Source organism: Oryctolagus cuniculus, chromosome 1, assembly GCF_964237555.1.
Source record: "Oryctolagus cuniculus chromosome 1, mOryCun1.1, whole genome shotgun sequence".
In the NCBI taxonomy this organism is placed as follows: Eukaryota; Metazoa; Chordata; class Mammalia; order Lagomorpha; family Leporidae; genus Oryctolagus; species Oryctolagus cuniculus.
The window spans coordinates 65,484,968-65,507,853 of NC_091432.1; the positions used below are offsets into that span (position 1 = coordinate 65,484,968).

At 45.7% G+C, this 22,886-nt stretch overlaps 1 protein-coding gene across 6 annotated transcripts in view; it reads left to right on the forward strand.

The window, feature by feature from the left end:
• Window positions 1–22,886, forward strand: part of PPME1 (protein phosphatase methylesterase 1) — an 82,505-nt gene extending 59,619 nt beyond the window's left edge. For 3 of the 6 annotated variants that reach the window (XM_070075316.1, XM_070075292.1, XM_070075305.1), the window contains 6 exons: window positions 3,894–4,017; window positions 12,765–12,894; window positions 13,815–13,859; window positions 17,766–17,830; window positions 18,425–18,492; window positions 20,295–21,444. In XM_070075316.1, the coding sequence (XP_069931417.1) occupies window positions 3,894–4,017; window positions 12,765–12,894; window positions 13,815–13,859; window positions 17,766–17,830; window positions 18,425–18,492; window positions 20,295–20,313 (451 nt within the window). In that variant the 3' untranslated portion in view covers window positions 20,314–21,444. Of the gene's footprint in view, window positions 1–3,893; window positions 4,018–12,764; window positions 12,895–13,814; window positions 14,224–16,346; window positions 17,831–18,424; window positions 18,493–20,294; window positions 21,445–22,141 lie in introns of those variants that run through there. The other 3 variants (XR_011389237.1, XM_070075313.1, XM_070075298.1) reach the window with 3 other exon arrangements.

Consider the following 22,886-nt stretch of genomic DNA (forward strand, 5'->3'; position numbering starts at 1 on the left):
AAATGGGGAGATATAGCTCAAGTCTTAAGAGAAAAAAACTGTCATCCCAGAATATTATACCCTACAAAGCTCTCATTTGTGAATGAAAGTGAAATAAAGACCTTTCATAACAAACAGAAATTGAAAGAATTTGTCACCACCCATCCAGCCTTGCAAAAGATGCTGAAGTATGTGTTACACACAGAAACACAGAAACATGAAATCAATACGAAAGAAGGTAAAGGAAGAAAATCTCTTAGTAAAAGATCATAGAAGTTCAAAGTATAAATTAGGTATATCTTGGGGAAAATGGCAGGGCAAAGTCATTACTTATCAATAGTCACATTGAATGTAAATGGCCTCAACTCCCCAGTTAAAAGGCACAGACTGGCTGAATGGATTAAAAAACAAAACCCATCTATTTGCTCTTTACAAGAAACACATCCTACCAACAAAGATGCATGCAGACTGAAAGTGAAAGCTTGGAAAAAGATATTTCATGCCAACAGAAACCAAAAAAGAGCTGGTGTAGCTATCTTAATATCAGACAAAATAGACTTTAACACAAAAATTGTTAAGAGACAAAGAAGGGCACTATGTAATGATTAAGGGATCTATTCAACAGGGAGATGTAACTATTATAAAGATATATGCATCTAATTGCAGGGCACCTGGCTATTTAAAAGAAAGGTTAAAGGATTTAAAGGCCTCAGAATCAGCCCTTTAGGCATTTGGATCTGGCTAAAAAGCCCATGAGAGCATTTCAGGCATGGATAGCCAAGACACTGTGACAAAAAATGACCTACATGAAAGATCTCTGTGAGTGAGATCCCTGTGGTAAGAAGGGGCCATCAATGAAAAGAGGTACCTTTCTCTGAAGGGAGGAGAGAACTTCCATTTTGATTATGGCCTTGTCTAAATAAGGTCAGAGTTTGTGGACTCAGAGGCTTCCAAAGCCTTGGCAGCTCATTAAAAGAGCCTTGTGTGATCACTGGTGTCATATATAAGAGTGTCAATTGTTAAATTAATAACAGGAGTCACTTTGCACTTGCTTCCCATGTAGGACTTCTGTCCTTTGTGTGTTGTACTATGAGAATTAACGATAAAACTAGTCTTCAAACAGTACTTTATACTTTGTATGTCTGTGTAGGTGTGAACTGTTGAAATCTTTACTTAATATAGAGTTGATTGTCTGTATATAAAGATAATTAAAAATGAATCTTAATGAAGAATGGGATGGGAGAGGGAGTAAGAGGTGGGATGGTTTGGGGGTGGGAGGGCGGGTATGGGGGGAAGAACCGCTATAATCCAGAAGTTGAACTTATGAAATTTATGTTTATTAAAAGCTTTCTGTAAAAATTTAGTTTAATTAGTACTCATTTCTGCTTATGTTAAATAATTTGTAAAAGTAGATAAATAGGGGCCAGTGCTCTGGTGTAGCCGGTAAAGCTACCGCCTTGCAGCCCCAGCATCCCATATAGGTGCCGGTTACATGGCTTATATGCAGGTAGATCAGTGGTTTTAAAATTTTAATTAAAATGATACTTCCTCTTAATAAGTAAACCCGTGTGTATGTGTTAATTGGCACACAGATAGCAAGAACTTTTCTACGGTTTTAATCTAGGTGAAATTGCCATGAACCTCTTAATATACAGGCTGTGGAAATTCAAGGCATGTTTCTCTACCAGTCTTTAAAAATCTGTAGTCTATATGAGATGTGAAACTTGGCCCCTCAAGTTTCATAGAAAAGCACTACTTAGAAAACATTTGTGACCATACACTTAACTGAGTTTAGTAGAGAAGACAGAAAAGGACAAGCTACTATTTTTTTTAAAGATTTATTTATTTACTTTAAAGAGTTACACAGAGAGAGAAAAGGAGAGGCAGAGAGAGAGGTCTTTGATCTGCTTGTTCACTCCCCAGTTGGCCGAAATGGCTGGAGCTGTGCCAATCTGGAGCCAGGAGCTTCTTCTGGGTCTCCCATGTGGGTGCAAGGGCCCAAGGACTTGGGCCATCTTCCACTGCTTTCCCAGGCCATAGCAGAGAGCTAGATTGGCAGTGGAGCACCTGAGACTTGAACCGGCACCCATATGGGATGCCAGCACTGCAGGTTGCAGCTTTACCCGCTATGCCACAATGCCAGCCCTCAAGTTACTATTTTAAAAATCTGCTTCAGTTAATCTTAGACTCTTTATCTTGCTTGTTTTCTGTCCTTTTTTCTTTCATCCTCGATGACAAAATAACCAGTTTTCATTCTTGCAGAGATTTATTTATTTAAAAGGCAAGAGTTGGGGGGGGGAGAGGGAGGGAGGGAGGGAGGGGGAGAGAGAGAGAGAGAGAAATCTTCCTTCTGCTGTTCACTTTTCATATGGTCACAACAGTCAGAGCTGGGCCACGCTGAAGCTGGGAGCTTCTTCTAGGCCTCTCATGTGGGTGGCATTGGCCCAAGTACTTGGGGCCATCTTTCACTGCTTTTCCCAGGCCATTAGTAGGGAGCTGGATCAGAAGTGGAGCCGCCAGGACATGAACTGGCAGCCACGTAGCATGCCAGCATGGCAGGAAGCAGCTTTACTCGCTACATCACAGCGCCAGCCCAACCTTCAGCTTTCGCCAGTGTATTTTTCCATTGAGTCTTCTCTGAAAGAAATTATGGTTCCAGCTGTTCAAATGATAATTTTTCTTCCTAATTACATAATATATAGTGTAATCTGCAAGGTTCAGCTGACCATGCTCATTTTGATTCCTAGTTTCTGTCAGCTGATTGACAGGTGGGGTCTCTTATCGTGCTCCAGCCCTGTTCTGTATGCAGGGTGCAGCAGAAAAAGTACATGCTTCAGAGCTGGTTGAGCCTGAATTGCCTTCCAGCCTATCAGGTACCACTCATGAGTAGGTGATCCTGGGCAGTTTTCTTAACTCTTCAGGGTTACTTCATGGGATTTTTAAGATTATATAAGACATGCCGGCGCCACGGCTCAATAGGCTAATCCTCTGCCTGCAGCGCCGGCACACCAGGTTCTAGTCCCGGTTTGGGCACTGGATTCTGTCCCGGTTGCCCCTCTTCCAGGCCAGCTCTCTGCTGTGGCCTGGGAGTGCAGAGGAGGATGGCCCAAGTGCTTGGGCCCTGCACCCCATGGGAGACCAGGAGAAGCACCTGGCTCCTGCCTTCGGATAGGCGGAGTGCGCTGGCCGCAGCGGCCATTGGAGGGTGAACCAACAGCAAAGGAAGACCTTTCTCTCTCTCTCTCTCTCTCTCTCACTGTCCACTCTGCCTGTCAATAAAAAAAAAAAAAAAAGATTATATAAGACATTACCCATAATACTCTTGTCACCATGCCCCAGGAAATGGGTGCTCCCTTTCTGTGGGTCAGTATTGGTGCAAGAACTGGAAACCAACTCTTGGAAAATAGTCATAGATTTGCATGAGCTTCCACAGCCCTGGAAATGCACATTTTTGCATCCTCTCCTTCCCAGGAGCATTGTTAAGTTTTAGTTAACATTTGATTATAAAAGACTGCAAGGGCTGGCACCGTGGCTCACTAGGCTAATCCTCCACCTGTGGCGCCAGCACCCCGGGTTCTAGTCCCGGTTGGGGCGCTGGATTCTGTCTCGGTTGCTCCTCTTCCAGTCCAGCTTTCTGCTGTGGCCCAGGAGGGCAGTGGAGGATGGCCCAGGTGTTTGGGCCCTGCACCCGCATAGGAGACCAGGAGGAAGCACCTAGCTCCTGGCTTCAGATCGGCACAGCGCACTGGCCATATGAACCAACAGAAAAAGAAAGACCTTTCTCTCTGTCTCTCACTGTCTAACTCTGCCTGTCAAAAAAAAAAAAAAAAAATACTAAGTATATCTGAGATAATTTGCATTTAGAAGAGAAATATATGATACTCCTTCTTTTGTTTATTTGTTTTAAAAAATAGGTGTGAAGGAATTACAAGTCCAGAAGGCTCAAAATCTATAGTGGAAGGAATCATAGAGGAAGAAGAAGAAGACGAAGAAGGCAGTGAGTCAGTAAATAAGAGGAAAAAGGAAGATGACATGGAGGTGGGTAGAGGCCTGCATTCTTGGAAAGATGGGTATGGAGTGGTTTAAGGTGTGTGGGTATAGAAGCAAAGGGAGATGACAGTCTTTTTGTACACCATTAGTTACTTTAGAGCACACACTATCATAAGAGGTATTTAGGCTAAAGGTAAGATATAAACGCACTGTTGATAGTTCTGACCAATTGGAACATAAGACTTACAGTATTTACCCTACCCCAAACATTGCTTTCTCCCCAGGTTTCTTCTCACCTTTGTACTTCTGCTCCTGTAGTTTCTTTCATGACAAAAATCCTGTTTCCTACCAGTCTACTTTTTTTTTTAAAGAGTTGTTTATTTATTTGAAAGAGTTACACAGAGAGAGGAGAGGCAGAGAGAGAAAGAGAGAGGTCAGGAACTAGGAGCCAGAAGCTTCTTCCAGGTCTCCCATGTGGGTACAGGGGCCCAAGGACTTGGGCCATCTTCTTCTGCTTTCCCAGCCCACAGCAGAGAGCTGGATTGGGAGTGGAGCAGCTGGGACTTGAACCAGCTCCCATGTGTGATGCCGGCACTGCAAGTGGTAGCTTTGCCCGCCAGGCCACAGCGCCAGCCCCCCTACCAGTCTGTTCTAACCCGATCTAAATCTTACCCATCTTTCAAAATTTATTTCCTTGGGAAAACTTTCTGATGCTCCATGAGTATATCAGTCTCTCTCCAGTATGGCATTAAAAGTCTGTGTGACACAACATTTTCTGTTTTGAAGTTTTGCCTATTAAGTCATAGCATTGGATGTTCCTAAGATGCAATCAAAAAGATACTGTGGCCCCTGCTAGTTTTCCTTGGAATGTTGACTGGTATTGTCTTCTAATTGTGCAAGAATTAAATCTCAAATAAAATATGTATTCTTTTTTTAAAAAAAAATTATTTATTTGAAAGAGTTACACAGAGAGAGAAGGAAAAGCAGAGAGAGAGAGGTCTTCCATCTGCTGGCTCACTCCCCAATTGGCCGCAATGGCTGGAGCTGTGCTGATCCGAAGCAAGGAGCCAGGAGCTTCTTCCAGACCTCCCACATGGGTGCAGGGGCCCAAGGACTTGGGCCATCTTGTACTGCTTTCCCAGGCCATAGCAGAAAGCTGGATCGGAAGTGGAGCAGTCGGGACTCGAACTGGCGCACCCATAAGGGATGCCAGCACTGCAGGCAGCAGCTTTGCCTGCTATGCCACAGTGCTGGCCCCCATAACTAGTATTTTACAAGTACTTGCTGAATAGTTGGTTTGAGGATAGTGTGGAAAGGGGTGCTTTTTTCTTGGAAAATGTTGAGTGATTTTGAGCAGCAGACTTTCTGGGATGGACTATGAGCATCTTACTAATGGAAGATAATGCCCTTGGCTTATTTGTCTCAGCATAGTATCTTCAGGGTTCATCCATGTTCTAGCAGGTGATAGGCTTTCCGTCTTTTTAAATGCTGAATAATATGTAAATACCATTCTGTTTACTTGTTTATCTGCTGATGGACATCTGGGTTGCTTCTGCCTCTTTACCATTGTGATAGTGCTGCTATGAATGTGGATTTGCAAATATCTCTTTAAGATACTTTTGGTTTTTTTTTTTTAAGATTTATTTATTTGTTTAAAAGCCCCTCCTCTTCCTCCCTCTCCTATTCCCAGAGAGGTATTGCATCCACTGGTTCACTCTGCAGATCGCTATAAAGTTCAGGGCCGAGCCAGGCCAAAGCCAGGAGCTTCATCTGGGTGTCTCATGGTGGGTGGCAGGGTCCCAAACACTTGGGCCATCTTCTGCTGCTTTTCCTAGGGCCATTAGCAGGGAGCTGTATTGGAAGTGAAGCAGCTGGGACATGACTCGGCACCCATATTGGATGCTGGCATTGCAGATGGCAGCTTTATTGACTATGCTACAACACCTGCCCCTTGAGACCCTGCTTTAATTCCTTTGAATAACATACCCAGAAGTTGGATTATTGGGTCATCTAAGTAGTTCTATTTTAAATATTTTGAGAAACTGCCTTGCTGTTTTCCACAGAAGTTGTACCATGTAATCCACAAGGATTCCATTTTCTCTATATCCTCACCAACACTTATTTTCTCTTTTTTTGAAATAGCCATCCTGAGCAAGGTGAGATGGTATCTTACTGTGGTTTTTGTTTTTATTTCTCTTTTGATTAGTGATATTGAACATCTTCTCATATACTTGTTAGCCATTTGTATATTACCTTTGAAGAAATACCTTTTCAAGTACTTACCTCATTTTTTTAAAAGATTTATTTATTTATTTATTTGAAAGTCGGAGTTACATAGAGAGGAGAGGCAGAGATAGAGAGCTCTTCCATCCGATGGTTCACTCCCCAATTGGCCGCAACAGCTGAAGCTGCACCGATCCGAAGCCAGGAGCCAGGAGCTTCTTCTGGGTCTCCCACACAGGTGCGGGGGCCCAAGGACTTGGGCCATCCTCTACTGCATCCCAGGCCATAGCAGAGAGCTGGACAGGAAGTGGAGCAGCCTGGTCTCAAACCGGCGCCCCTATGGGATGCCGGCACTTCATGCCAGAGCGTTAATCCACTGCACCACAGCACCAACCCCTTACCTCATTTTTAATTCAGGCTATTTGATTTTTTTTCTTGCTAAGCTGTAAGCATTCTTTATGTACTCTGGATAGTAACTCCTTATCAGATACATGATGTGCAGAGATTTCTTCCCATTCCGCGGATTGTCTTTTTTTGCTCTTGATTATGTCCCATGATACATGGAAGTTCTTAAGTTTGATAGAGTACCATTTGTCTGTTTTTGTTTTTGTCTGTGCCTTTGAAGTCATGTCCAAGAAATCATTGCCAGTCCATGGTTATGAAGCTTTTCCCCTAGGTTTTCTTCTGGAAGAGCTTATATTTAGGTATTTAATCCATTTGAGTTACTTTTTATATATGGCGTAAGGGCCCAATATCATTCTTTTGCATATGAATAATTGTTTAGTTATCCCAGAACTATTTGTTGAAGAGACTGTTCTCTCTGCATGATCTTAGCACTCTTGTCAAAGATTATTTGTATATTGGAGAATTTATTGCTCTGGTCTCTGTTCTGTTCCCTTGCTCTTTTTGTTGGAACCAAACTTTTGATTACTGTAGCTTTATACTGTATGTTTTAAAATCAGAGAATGTGAGTTGGCTAATTTTGTTCTTTTTTCAAAATTGTTTTGGTTGTTCAGGATTTTGTGAGATTCTAAATGATTCTAAGATGATTTTTTCTCAATCCATTAGAGTTTACTTTGTGTTAATTTTTCTTCCTCCCTCCCTCCCTTCGTTCTTACCTTTCTTTTTGAGAAGCAGAAAGAGAAAGATGCTGTCTGCAGCTCTGCTCCCCCAAATATCCACAACAGCCAGGGCTGAGCCAGGCCAAAGCCAGGAGCTGAAAACTCAATCCAGTTCTCCCACAGGGGTAGCAGGAACCCAACTACTTGAGCCCTTATCTGCTGCCTCCCTGGGTACACATCAGCAGGAAACTGGAATTGGCAGTGTTCAAGCTGAGACTTGAACCCAGGCACTATGATAAGGGATGTAAGGCATCTTAACTGCTAGGCCAAATGCCTGTCCCGTTATTAGAATCTTGATAGGAATTATACTGAATCTGAGACCACTCTGGGTAGTACGGACATCTTAATCATCCAGTGACTCTTAATATATTGCTGTCTCATAGTCATTCCTAGATTTTCATGTTCTGATTGATGCAGTATCCCAATTATTTGTTATATATGTCACATATTTCAATGATGCAGAAAATTATAGAGAATTGCATTAGCCAGCATTTTGTCACTATAACAAATATACCTGAGAAGCTAACTTACAAAGGAAAAGGTAGATTTTTGCTCAAGGTTGATTTTAGAGGTTCACAGTCCATTGGTTTGGCCATCTGGAGAGGCTGGAGGGTGGCAGAAAGTATGCAGAGGGGTAATCACATGGCGAGTTAAGCAGCAGAGAGAGAACAGCTAGGCACAGCTCAGATTTTATACCCACCCCTTTCATAAGAACTACCTTCTCAGAGCACATCCCCAGTGACCTAAAGATACCCACTGGGCCCACCTCCTAGACACCGTGATTGGATCAAGTCTCTGCCCTTATTCTGTTAGCCATTGGCAATAATCCATTAACCATTAACAGAAGACTTGGGGGATGACCTACCTCTCAGATAAAAACAAACTTATGTAAAAGTGGGAAGGCATTTGGCCTTCCGATAAAGCCCACGAAATCATTTGGTTTGGCCTTGCCAAGGCAACTGGAGGTAGGATTGAAAATTCAGTGTCTATAGCAGGCTAATTTTTAAGTTGGTAATTTTGTATGGCCCATGAATGATGTTATAAATATCCAAAGGGCCCTTGGTAGAAAAAAGGTTTTCCAGTGTGGTTAGATGCTATCTGGGCCTCTGCGTCCCATATCAGAGTATCTGTGTGTAAGTCTTGGCTCTGCTTGTGATTCCAGCTCCCTGCTAATGCAAACATGAGAGACAGCAGATGATGGCTAAAGTACCTGGATCCCTGCCACCCACATAGAAAATCCAGAGTGAGTGCCAGGCTCCTTGCTTTGGCCTGGCCCACAGCCAAATGTTGTAGGCATTTGGGGAGAGAATAGTGGATGGAAGATCTCTGTCTCTGTTTTCAAATACATTTTTTAAATTGAAAAAAATTTTTGAAGTCTTTTTAGGGGCATGTGTTGTGGCACAGTGGTTAAGCCACCACATGGAATGCCCAGGTTCCATTTTGGAATGCCTTTTGTTATTATTATTAAACCTTTTATTTAATGAATACAACTTCATGCATTTCTTAAGTACAACTTTAGGAATATAGTGATTCTTCCCATTGTGCCCACCCTCCCACCCCTCATCTTCCTCCCTCTCCTATTCCCAGTCTTATTTTTTTATTATTATTATTTTTTTTTTTTGACAGGCAGAGTGGACAGTGAGAGAGAGAGAGAGAAAGGTCTTCCTTTGCCGTTGGTTCACCCTCCAATGGCCGCCGCGGCCGGCGCACTGCGCTGATCCAATGGCAGGAGCCAGGAGCCAGGTGCTTTTCCTGGTCTCCCATGGGGTGCAGGGCCCAAGCACTTGGGCCATCCTCCACTACACTCCCTGGCCACAGCAGAGGGCTGGCCTGGAAGAGGGGCAACCGGGACAGAATCCGGCGCCCCGACCGGGACTAGAACCCGGTGTGCTGGCGCCGCTAGGCGGAGGATTAGCCTAGTGAGCCGCGGAGCCGGCCCCCAGTCTTATTTTATAATAAGGTCTATTTTCAATTAGCTTTATGCAAAAAAGATTGTCTATAGTAAGCAAAGAATTCATCATTGTGTATGATAAAAGAAAAATACATAAAAGAAAAAGTTTTTTAAAAAAAACTTTCTCAACAGTTGCGACGAGGGCTGTTCAAAATCATTGGATCTCAAAGTTAATTTTCACTTTTTTTTTTTTGAGAAACTCAATTAGTCCAACCCAAGAGTGATATATCTTTTGTGGGCACTTAGACATAGCTGTAGCTTATGAGACATAAGAGTCTCCTTCACTTGATACATTAAGGGAAAGTAAGTCTTTGGGGATAAGTTTTGTCATTAATTAAAGAAGTACCTAAGAAAACAAGCAATGGGCCGGTGCTGTGGCTCAATAGGCTAATCCTCCACCTGCGTCGTTGGCACACCAGGTTCTAGTCCCGGTCAGGGTGCCGGATTCTGTCCCGGTTGCCCCTCTTCCAGGCCAGCTCTCTGCTATGGCCCGGGAGTGCAGTGGAGGATGGCCCAAGTCCTTGGGCCCTGCACCCCATGGGAGACCAGGATAAGCACCTGGCTTCGGATCAGTGCAGTGCGCCAGCCGCGGCAGCCATTGGAGGGTGAACCAACAGCAAAGGAAGACCTTTCTCTCTCTCTCTCTCTCTCTCTCTCTCTCACTGTTCACTCTGCCTGTCAAAAAAAAAGAAAGAAAACACAACAAGCAGTGGAGTTGGATACTTTGGCCTAACTAAAATTTATGAGACATAAGTATGTCCTCCACTTAATATACTAAGATGGGATAAATTTTTGGAAACAAGTTTTATTGCTAACTCTCCTAATACAACTCTTTGAGGGCAGAGGTTCTGCATGTGAGGTTAGTGCTCAGTGACTCCTGTTGTTAATTTAACAGTTAACATCCTTTTGTATGACCTCAGTGATCACCGAGGCTCTTTGACATGAGCTGTCTAGGCTACAGAAGACTTTTGAATCCACAAATTCCATCAGTATTTAGACAAAGGCATCAGCAAAGTGGAAATTCTTTCCTCCCGTCAGGGAAAAGTATATCCTTCTTTGATGACCACGTCTTTCCACTGGAGTCTCACCCATAGAGGTCCTTCATATAGGATACTTTTTGCCACAGTGCTTTCCATGCCTAAAATGGAATGCTGATTTAAGTCCTGGCTCCTCTACTTCCAATCCAGCTCCCTGCTAATGCACCTGGCAAGGCAGCAGTTGATGATAGCTCAAGTGCTTGGGCTCCTTCCACCCACATGGGAAACTGATGGAATTTCAGGCTCCTGGTTTCAAGCTGGCCCAGCCCTGGCAGTTGAGGTCATTTGGGGAGTGAACCTGTTGATGGATAGTCTGTCTTTCCCTCTGCCTTCCCTCCCTCCCTCTGCCTCTGTCTTCTTTTACTCTGCCTTTTAAGTAAATACATATTTTTTAAAAATTAAAAATTTAGGAACTGGCGTTGTGGCATAGCAGGTAAAGCCACTGCCTGCAATGCTGACATCCCTAATGGGCACTATTTCATGTCCTGGCTGCTCTACTTCTTATCCAGCTCCCTCCTAGTGGCCTGGGAAAAGCAGTGTAAGATAGCCCAAGTGTTTGGGCTCTTGCACCCACATGAGAGACCTGGAAGAAGCTCCTTACCTCATTCTGGCTCAGCCATGGCCATCTGGGGGTTGAACCAGTGGATGGAAGATCTCTGTCTCTGACTCTTTACAAAAAAAAATCTTTTTTTGAAATTAAATAATTTGGGGGATCAAGTTTTCAACAGATGGGCCTTTAGGGGATATCCAAGCTAGTATCCAAACTATAACAAGAATTATTTTTTCAACTATTTATTTGAAATATTTATTTATTCGAAAGGCATTTACAGAGAGGCAGAGAGAGAGAGAGAGAGAGAGAGAGAGAGGTCCTCCATCCACTGTTAACACTCCTCAGATGGCCACCGTGACTGGAGCTGCGCTGATCTGAAGCCAGGAGCCAGAAGCCTCTTCCAGGTCTCCCATGCGGGTGCAGGGATCCAAGGACTTGGGCCATCTTCTACTGCTTTCCCAGGCTATAGCAGAGAGCTGGATCAAAAGTGGAGCAGCCGGGCCTTGAACTGTTGCCTGTATGGGATGGCGGCACTGCAGGTGGTGGCTTTACCCACTTTGCCACATTGTCAGCCTCTTCAATTAATTTAAAAAAATTTATTTACTTATTTGAAAGGTAGAGTGATGGGGTGTGGGAGAGAGAAATCTTCCGTCTACTTGTTCACTTCCCAAATGCCTGCAGTAGAAGGACTGGGCCAGAATGAAGCTAGGAGCCAGGAATTCTATCTAGGTCCCCTACATGGGTGACAAGGACTCAAGTACTTATGCCATATCTGCTGCCTCCCAGAGGCATTAGCAAGAAACTGGATCGGACACAGATGTGGGACTTAATCCCAGGCACTCCAGTGTGCGACACCAGTGTCCCAAGTGGCAGTTTAACCCTCGGTGCCACAATAGCTGCTGCTAGCTAATACTTGATTGCGTGCTATGTGCCTATCCACTTCCCAGCTATGGAGGGTTTTTTTTTTTTTTTTTTTTTTTTAAGATTTTTTATTTATTTGTTTGAGAGGTAGAGTTACAGGCAATGAGAAGGAGAGACAGAGCGGTCTTCTGTCTGTTGGTTCACTCTGAAAATTGCTGCAACGGCTGGAGCTGCGCCAATCCGAAGCCAGGAGCCAGGAGCTTCTTCCTGGTCTCCCACATGGGTGCAGGGGCCCAAGGACTTGAGCCATCCTCTGCTGCTTTCCCAGGCCACAGCAGAGAGCTGGATTGGAAGAGGAGCAGCCAGGACTAGAACCGGGACCTGTATGGGATGCCGGTGCCGTAGGCAGAGGATTAACCTGCACCATGGCGCCATTCCCCCAGCTATGAAGATTTAACAACTGTTGACATTTTAATATTTGTGTCATATTTCATTTTTTAAATTACTTTTGTGGGATCATATCATGAATCAGAATATGAGGAGAAAATTCTCTACCCACAAACAACCTATTTTTCAGTTTTTCCATCCAGTTTTTTCCCCTATGTATACTAGTTGGTTTTTTTTTTTTGTAGTAATCCCAACTTAGATAGCATATACTCTGCTTCATTCACTTAATATTGTATGGAAAGCAATTTTTTTTTTCACACTGCAGTTACTTCATACTGTAGTTCTTTGGGTGAAGTGCCCTGATAGTTGGGTATATGAAAAGCTTGATTTTGGCTCTGCTGTTTACTGGCTTTGTGATCTTGTAGTTTCCTACGTTCACTAATAGAAGTAAAAAGAATACTTCCAATTATCTAAAAGTAGAAATTAGTACAATAATTATATGGCAAGACTGTGATGAAGATTAAATGTATATATTAAAATGGGATACAGTAGTTGCCTAATAAATGCTAGTTTCCTTCCCTGTACTTTTCCCAGGGGCCTAGTTTTTTAGCCTATTCTTCCAGGGGTTACCTTCAGAGACTCAGAACTTGTTCTTATTCCTCCAGACCAAGAAGGACCATCCATACACCTGGAGAATTGAACTGGCAAAAACAGAAAAGTACTGGGATGGCTGGTTTCGAGGCTTATCCAATCTCTTTCTTAGTTGCCCTATTCCTAAATTGCTGCTCTTGGCTGGTAAGTTTGTATGTGTGTGTGGTGGAGGCGGGGCAGCTCAGTCTGGCAGCTGTAGCAGAATACCATAGATTGGATGGCTTTCAACAACAGAAAGCTGTTTTCTCACAGTTCTGGAGGCTGAAAGTCTTGAGATGAGGGTGCCAGTGTGGTTGCCTTCTGGCAAGGGCACTCTTCTTGTATGCAGATGGCCACTTTCTCTCTGTGCCCTCACTGGCCGAGAAGACAGGAGAGAGCTCTCTGGTGTCTCTTCATATAAGGACACAAACCCTATCACGTCAGAGTCCCAACCCTTATGACTTCATGTAACTTGGATTATCTCCTTGTATGCCCTATCTCTGAATACAGTCTAATGGGGGTGGGGGGCAGTTGCTGGAGATAGGGATTAGGAATTTGACTTGAAGTATGGTGGCAGAATTGATTCCATAGTTGTGTGGATATATTGTCATCTAGCTATGACCTTTCTAAGCAAATGGGTAGTGACTTCCAAAGTGGAGTACCGTCCTCACTCACCTGTGCTCTTTTTTCTTACACCCTGTCCCAAATCCTAACTAAACATAATCATCTATCTGGGATGGCCTAATTCTGGCCTGGCTTTGCACCATGAAGCCCAGGTCCTTTTCCTAGAGCCCAATGCAGTGGTATAAGGCTATTCTGAGTATTCTGAGGATCAAAAATGCTAAAACCCTATTTTCAAACTTTTCAGTTTAAATGAGCAAAATGATCACAGGGGAATCTCACCATGGAAAGATTCATCTGGTGACAATATAACCTTTGGGAGTTAGAATCAACATTAATATGAATTGAGAATGTCATTGTGTTTACAACTTTGTTAAAACGTTTACTTAGGACTTGAATAGCAAAACCTATTTCACAGCGCCTTTTCTAGGAAGCTACTTACGGATTCTGTTGTTTTGTTCTAGGTGTTGATAGGTTGGATAAAGATCTGACCATTGGCCAGATGCAAGGTAAGTTATCACGAAATTATGCCCCTGGATCTCTTTCTGTGGACAGAGAAGAGGACAGGATCATGTGGAAATTAATATTCTAAGATGATTTTTAGATTCTGAAGACGATCTTGCAAATGGAGCTTAAATAAAGGAAGCAACTAAAACAATGTCTGGTACTCTAAGGCCATGTGTGCCATAATATGTAAGAAGTAAATGCTTAGCATCCTTTGGGTTTTGGCAGTTTAGAGCTTTAATAAATAAATCATAGATTGGAAAGAAATATTCTGAGATGAGGCATATGTTTGAAATTTAGGTATTAATAATGAGAAAGGAAGTATTTTGAATACTAATCAGTATTTTTATTCTTTAGAATTTTGTAAAGGTCCCCCCTCTTTTTTTTTTTTTTTTTTTTTTGTAATCTTTATTTTTTCAAGACATGTATAGAGAGTGCCTGTCTTCTGGTTCACTCTTCAGATACTCTGAGCTGGGCTGAAACTATGAGCTAGCAACTTGTCTAAGTCCTCCATGTAGGTGGCAGGAATCCAACTACCTGTGCTGTCAGTGCTGCCTCCCAGAGTCAGCATCAGCAGGAAGTTAGAGGCAGGAACCAGAGCCAAGTATCAAACTCAGGTACTCAAATGTGGGACATCGGCATGTTAACCACTAAGCTAAATGCTAATCAGATTTTTTAGCAAATGGAAAGACTGAAGATAATCCAGATACAAAAAGGTATCAACTCTGTTTAGAAGACAGCATATGGGGGCCGGCGCTGTGGCACAGCAGATTAACGCCCTGGCCTGAAGCACCGGCATTCCATATGGGTGCTGGTTTGAGTCCTGGCTGCTCCACTTCTGATCCAGCTCTCTGTTATGGCCTGGAATAGCAGTAGAAGATGGCCCAAGTCCTTGGGCCCCTGCACCCATGTGGGGGACCAGGAGGAGGCTCCTGGCTCCAGATCAGCTCAGCTTTGGCCATTGTGGCCATTTGGAGAGTGAACCAGCAGATGGAAGACTTCTCTCTCTGGCTCAACCTCTCTAACTCTGTATTTCAAATAAATAAAATCTTTTTTTTTTTTTTTTTTAAGAAGCATGATGAAGGGTTAGAAACAAGGGCTGTAAAGTTAGGAGAACTGGTTTTTGAATATTGCTTTCCTAGTAATTGTTTTTCTCTGGGTAAGGTACTTGGCTGATCTCAGCTTACATGAGAAAATTAATGACAGCCTCAAAGAAATTCTGAGGTATAATCAGCAGGAAAGTGGCTTGCACAATGTGTACAGGTACGGGGACATTGGCCAGATGATAGTGGAGGCAGTGGGGCCAGTCTTGAGGAGGCTTTTGCATTGGTGTGGATGAAGGACTTCATGAAGGAGAAGCATCACAACTTTGGGATTATGGGAAGAGGTACCCACTCCCAGATTCAAGTGTCCAGGCTTTAAGCAGATTCTGTTCTTGACCTTCCTGACCTTCCTTCTCCACTTCTCCACTCTGGGCAGTTTCATGACTTCCATTTCTTGCTAGGTGATTCCTACAGCTAAGTGTCCAACTCACCTCTCTCTTCTGATCTCCAGCCCTGCCCCAGGTATTAAACCTCCTAAACATCGCTACCTGAATGTCTCATGGGGCCCTATTCCCTCATAGTTGTTCATGGGGCCCTGAATGACTTACAAAACTCTTTGTCCAGGCCCCCATGCCCTTCCTTTCTTTAACTACGGGGTGTCCTGAGGCCTGGAGCAGGACTGTGAGCTGAGACTATATGATTTTTGTGGCACTGATGTTGATAATTCTGGGCTTAGACGCATATTATGGGCCTAAGTTTAATTCAAGCATACCTTTCCTCAGTACCCTTTCTGTGCAAGACTTGTGTTCTTGCTGGGCGGATAACAATCAGCCGTGCCCCTGAGACTGAACATGCTTGACCTGGACTTAAAAAGCGTCCATTTGAAACTAGTGTTATCACTGGTCTTGGAGTCAGGCAGTCCTGAGTTCGAGTCACTGTTAGTTAAGGTTTTGTGACCTCAGCAAGCTGCCAACTTCTTTAATACAGAGTTTCTTCATTTATATCTTCATATACTTTTGTGAGATTTAAATGAGAAGATGTAGGCTTATCATTCCATCCAGCAAGCAGCAGTTCCTCATTAGATGCCCTTCTGATCCATCCATTGGATTATGCCATGATCACCTGTACTTTTTTTAAAAGATTAATTTTATTTATTTGAAAGACAGAGTTACAAAGAGAGCTGTAGAGACAAAGAGAGAGGTCTTCCATCCGATGGTTCACTCCCCAGATGGCCGCAACAGCCGGAGCTGCGCCGATCCGAAAGCAGGAGCCAGGAGCTTCTTCAGGTCTCCCACATGGGTGCAGGGGCCCTAGGATTTGGGCCATCTTCTACTGTTTTCCCAGGCCATAACAGAGAGCTGGATTGGAAGTGGAGCAGCCGGGACTTGAACCGGCACCCATATGGGATGTCAGCGCTTCAGGCCAAGGCTTTAACCCTCTGTACCACAGCGCTGGCCCCCTTTTAAAAAATATATTTTTATTTGAAAGAGTTAGAGGGAGAGAGAGAGAGCTCTTCCATCTGCTGGTTCACTCCCCATGGCCACAATGGCCAGGAGCCAGGAGCTTCTTTGGGTCTCCCATGCAGGTGCGTGGGCCCAAGGACTTGGGCTGTCTTCTACTTTCCCAGGCCACAGCAGAGAGCTGGATCGGAAGTGGAGCACCCAGGGCTTGAACTGGTGCCCATATGGGATGCTGGTGCTACAAGAATCAACTTTAAACATTGAAAAGTTCTTGAAGCACTAAGGGGGCAGGAAGCACAGGATGTCCTGACCAAAAGGATTCCAGTGCTTATTCCTTCCTTGTAAATGGAGAACCCGAGGCTCAGGAGGTTTGTTCTTCTTAGGGATCTTCCTTGTCAAGCTGTCTGTTCCCTCTACATAACGTTCACAGTAGTTGTGTGCTGACAGTGCCCCCTAAGACATTGTCAGGAAGTACTTAGCACAGTACCTGAAACAAATACTCAAGCAGTAACTTGCTATCTTAAGAAGAAATTTCAAAATCCTTTATACAGCTGAGAAATTTCATGAGATGGTCCTGGCTTAGCTCTCCAGCCTCACCATTAAGTAACCACCTGCCCAAGCAGCATGCTCAGCTGCTTTTAATTCCAGCAGTAAATACCATCCCAGTGCTGCTCTCTTCTGTGTTAGGCCATTTTTTCTATGGAGGAAGCCTTCTGGCTTCCTACTGGATTGTGAAGCTCTTTCCCTCTGCTCTTGCAACCCTACCCAGTTTTATCACAGGAATTACATGCTGCATGAAAATGTTGGTTTTGTGTCTTACTCCCTTCTGGTCTGTTAATTCCTTGAGGATCAGAGGATTTGTCTTCTATGTGTCTTTTTTTTTTTTTAAAGGGTTTATTTATTTGAAAGAGGGAGAGTGAGTGCGAGTGAGCAAGCCTACATCTGCTGGTTCACTCCCTAGATGGCCACAAAGGCCAGGTGCTAGGAGATTTACCTGGGTCTCCTATGTGGGTGGCAGGGGCCCAGGTACTTGGGTCATCTTGTGCTGCCTTCCCAAGGTCATTATCAGGGAGCTGGATTGGAAGTGGCGCAGCTGGGACAAGACCCAGTGCCCACAGGCATCACAAGTGCTTGCTTTACTGGCTATGCCACAACACCAGGCTCTTCTGTGTTTCTTACCCCAAGGTCACTGTACACTAAGTAGGCACAAAAGGAAAAGTGAAGGGAAATGATTGAGGGTTACAGTGTTACCATCTTCATCAAAGAGGCGGTAGGTAATCAGTATGGAGTTGGGGCTGGGGTTGAAATGGGGCCATCTTGGGCTCCTGGAGTGACCTGAGAGGCTGCAGAGGTAGTAAGGGAGGGCGGTATGAGTGCCTGAGGTTGCCTGGCTTTATTTCCTCTCCAGGGAAGTTCCAGATGCAGGTCCTGCCCCAGTGTGGCCATGCAGTCCATGAGGATGCCCCTGACAAGGTGAGTTTGGTGCTTCACGACAGGACAACTGTGAGAGCGACTTTGGATGGCCCAGGAGATAGGACAAGCCTCTGAGTATTAGCCTGGGATGCCTGCAGCTGCAGGGAAATCCAGGCACCTGCAGCCACCAGCTTCCCAAACATGGCTCTAGCAGCTGCCTGTGGGCTTGACTTTGTGGGTGGGGCTGAGGACCTGTTGTGTCCTTTGCATTTCCTCTCAGGGCCCTATGATTGAGATCTTAAGCTGTGTTGCTCCCAAAAGCCAGGTGGAAGAAGGGATGGTTGAGGGTAGAAACTGTTCCCTAACCTAGTCACAAATAGGAATGAACATGAACTACTCCTGTGGGAAAAAGGAGCTTCATAACTCAAAGGGGATAAATAAGTCCCATTCCTCTTGAGCTTGCTGGCATTCCCTGAAGGATGATGGGAGTTTGCTAGCCCTGCCAGGACCCAGGTCCTTTTGGTTTCAAGCTACCCAGACTTGTGGGACTCAGGAGGGCATTACATAGCTTAATTTTCCAACAGAAGCTCTCAAGACTCCAAGGGTAAGCACCATCACAAACCTTCATATGGCCCGGAATCTCTCCCTTTTCAGGTAGCTGAAGCTGTTGCCACTTTCTTGATCCGGCACAGGTTCGCAGAGCCCATCGGAGGGTTCCAGTGGTAAGTACAAGGGTGTAAGATCTCCATGAGCGCTGCCCAACCCAACAAACAGATATTTGCCTCACAAAGCCCTGCCTATGTGGGTCACCTTCCTCTTCCTCCACAGAGAGGCTGGCATGTGTATTTCGGCAAAGCTGTGCTTAGTTACTTCTCTGTGCTCTGGTCCTGTGGGTTGTTGCTAAGGTGCGATTTCATCATGCCTGGTCTCCCAGCCCCTCACCGCGATGTGCATTTCTTCTTGAGGTACCCCCTTTTCGAGGAGGCTGAGATGGGAATCAGCCTCTGTGCCTTCTGCCCTGCTGCTGAGCAAGGCTGGCTGGACCCAGAGATCCCACAGGACCCTAGAGCAGCTTTCTCAGCCTCAGCATGGCCGCCGTTTTGAGATGGGTTGTTGTTTTGCTATCGGGGCCTCTTCTGCACATGGTAGGATGTTCAGCAGTGTCCCTGTTCTCTACCCATTCGATAGCAGCAGCACCTTCCACACATGGTTCTGCAAACCACAGCTGTCTCCAGGCAGGCAAAGCTGCTCCCAGTTAAGAACCACTGGTCTGCAGAAGCAGGGAGTGCAGGCCTCTCCCCCTAGGAAGCTCTTCAGCTGCTTAGGGAGACACAGTTGGGCTCTGTGTTAACCCAGCAGGTTCTTGCCCCCCCTCAAGCCTACTTGTCTGTGCTGAGGAAGGCCCTGGGTCCTCAAAGTCCACGGTCTGATGAGTCACATCTGCCATTTGAAATCCTTCTGATTTTCAGAGTTCAGGGGAACCTGTTCCCTCCTTCAGAAAGTTTGAACAAGAACTCTGAATGCCGTGAGTTGGAGGCGAGAGTGACAACAGGATAAGAGCTTGGAGCTGTGAGCCATAGGAATGACACCCTCATGTTGAACCATTCCTCTAGCAGCTAACCATTGATGGGGCCCACAGTCAGCAAAGACGACTTAGTTTCTCTTTTTAAAATTTTTACTTATTTGAAATTCAACCTAGTAAAAATAGATACAGAGATCTCCCATTTGCTGATTCATTCCCCAAATGCCTACAATAGCTGAAGCTGGGCCAGGCTGAAGTCAAGAGCTGGGAACTCCAACTGGGTCTCCCACATGGGTGACAGGGACTGCAAGTACTCCACCTAGCACCTCTTGTCTCCCAATGCATGCATTAACAGGAAGCTGGAATTAGGAGAGAGCTGGGACTTGAACCCAGGTACTGTGATACGGGATGCACATATCTCAAATAACATCCTTTTTGGGGAGGATTGATTTATTTGAAAGGCAGAGTTAGATGGATAGAGAGATCTTTCATTCTCTGGTTCCACTCCCCCAATGGCTGCAATGGCCAGGACTGGGCCGGACCAAAGTCAAGGAGCCTGGTATTCCATCTGGGTCTCCCATGTTGGTGGAAGGAGTCTCAAGTATTTGGGCCATCCTCCATTGCAGTCCCAGGTGTGTTAGCAGGGAGCTGCATCAGAAGTGGAGCAGCTGGGACTCAAACCAGTGTTCTTATGGGATATGGGCATTGCAGGCAGTGGCTTAACCTACTGTACCACAAAGCCTTCCCCTCAAATAGCACCTTAAACACTACAACCCTCTCCTAATACCCTCCCCTAATTTCTTTTAAACAGTGTTAGAGGTCTCTGGGCTATTTGGAACATGCACTCAGAGTAGAAATTTGGTCCCAGATGGGCCTGTGAGGAGGTGGGACAGATCTTCAGGGGCCTTGGTGGTCATTAGGGAGGGTTGGCCAAAGGAGCCTGGGGAAGCAGGGGAAAGCTGGTGATTGGTTACATTTTCATCCCTCTCTTGCTCTTCACAGTGTGTTTCCTGGCTGTTAGTGACCTGCTCACCACCCCTCCCTCAGCATCGAGCTCTGTTGTAAATACATCGCACCAGAGGCCACTGTGATGCCGCTGTCTCCTCACCATCCTGCCCGGCCACGTGACACCGGCTCCCTGTAGACGGGCATTCCCAGTTGTACAAACCGTTCTGTGTATTCCTGCCAAAAGCATTGTTTTCCAGGGTCCCCAGCTGTTCCCCTTTCTCTGCACAGGGCCCAGCCCTGCCTTGCCTGGGATGAATCCTCCGGAGCTGCTACCCTGGGCCCCATTCCTGGCATCTGGCAGTGCACGTGGGTCCCAGTGTCTCCAGACTCAGGGACCTCCATTCCTTGAGAGTGTTCTTGGCATTGTCCTGCCCTCTCTCCTCGGGTAGAAAATGCACAAGGTGGTCCCTGTTTTTCCCTTGAAAATAAAACACCAGTCAGGTACCTTTTTATCCGTCTTAACACTTCCAGGTTTGGAAAACCCAGAGAGGCCAGGCTTCCATCCTTAGGTACAGGGAGGGGTAGTGGGTAGATAGTATCCAAGAAACCCGCCTGAAAGTCAGGCCAGCAAGTCCAAGCACATGGCCTCCCACTGGGAGAGCCCCCGCTCTACTCCCCCACGTCTGGGCACCTGTCCTGGGCTGAGGCCAGGCTGCTCTAGGGGCCTCTTGAGCCCTCAACTGCTGCTGAGCAACCCAGGTTCAACACAGCCCATGCACAAAGCCACAGGCTAAAGCCTGGGAGTTGTTTTTTAATAAATTTAACCATTTCCATAGTTGGTTCCTGGAGGTGTGCAGAGTGCCCGCTTGCCTCTTCTAGCCCCACCGTCTCTTGTGGCCATTTGTGGTTTCCCTGTCACTCTACAATACAGTCCAGCAGTCCCAGTCTTGTCCTCTTCCAGCTGCCTCGTCACTCTACTGTGGCCTCCCCTGCTGCCCAGGCACGCTGTTTCCAAGGGTAGGGAGGGGCTGTCTCCTGCAGCCCATCTTTTCTGTGCCTGTCTTAGGTGAGGTGTAGCCCCTTCCACGTTTCCATCCAACAACTTCCTGTCCTGTCCTGCTGCACGGTCTGGAGTCTGGGACCCACTTTGTTTCTTTGTTATTTATGACCTTGTTTAAAGAAAATAAATATCTCCCAACCTTTATTGGCCTAGTTCTCTGTGATGTTGTCTTTTAAGACTTGTTTGAAAGAGGACAGACAGATCCTCTATCCATTCGTTCAGCTCCACAAATGGCTACTAGGGCAGGAGCCAGGAATTCCATCCAGGTCCCCATGTGGGTTGCAGGGCCCAAGTACCTGGGCTATCATCTACTGCCTCCTGGGTGCATTAGCAAGAAGCTGTATCAGAAGTGGAGGTAGGCACTAGCATAGTTGGTAGAACTGCTCCGTGACGCATCCCTTATGGGCACTGGTTCATGTTCTAGCTGCTCCACTTCTGATCCAGCTTCCTGCTAATGGCCTGGGAAAAGCACTGGAAGATGGCCCAAAGTGTTTGGGCCCCTGCCACCCATTGGGAGACCCAGAAGAAGCTCCTGGCTTTGGCCTGGCCCAGCCCAGGTGGTTGTAGCCATATAGGGAGTAAGCCAGTGCATGGAAGATCCTTCTGTCTCTACCTCTAACTCTTTAAAAATAAAATCTTTAACAAACAAACAAACCCACAGTCCCATATAAGACGCAGGTATTTCCAGCGGCACTGTCACCGGCTGTGTCACAATACCCGCCCTTGTGGCGTTGTCCTTATCTACAGGTAGGGGATGGTTTATCGGACTTAGTTGCCAAAGGACTTCAGAAATGCCTCTCCCTGTGGCCCATCAGTAACTTACGCTCTGCCTTCTCCCCAGATCCAGTCTCCACTGCAGTCAGCAGGACCTCCATTCCAGTCCCATCTCCCGCTTACATGCTGTGCTGACTTTGGCCCAGGACAGGACCATCTGGGTCTCATCACAGCCCAGTTTATTACCTGGGGGCCCGTCTATCTCCTCCTGCCTCCCAGGGACAGAAATGGTCACTACAAAGAGACTTTCAAACACTGAACTCACCTCTCCTGATACTTGCTCTTCCTCCGGTGGTCCCTGACTCCATCGGTGGTGGGTAGTACCATCCCTCTAGTTGTGCAAACCAGGCATTCGGAGGCCCCCGGACTGTTCTCAGTCTTACACCCCTATCCACTGCACCACCAAATCCCGCCCTGTTTGTTGATGTCTCTCTTTTCCAACCCACAGCCACTACCCTGCTGCCCTCAGCTTAGGCGACCTGGGTGCCATCGCTGATTTCCTGCCAGGGCCTCCCTCTCCCTAAGTCCACACACTGTCGGAGTCATCTTCCTAGAGACTTTGCAACTAGGCTGGCTCAATTAGAATCCAAGGTCCATCCCTTACTAGCTGTTTGACGTAGCAGCATACCACGTGCACCAGTTTCTTTAGCTGAAAAGTGGAGTAGCTGGCATGTGGTAGACACTTTGTTCCTTTTGTGTCCCTCCTGAATTACATCTAAGACCTTTTTTACTCGGAGTCCATGACCAGCGGCATCACTGGGAAGCTTTGTTGAATCGGAACTAATCATTTTAACAAGCACATTAGTATCCAA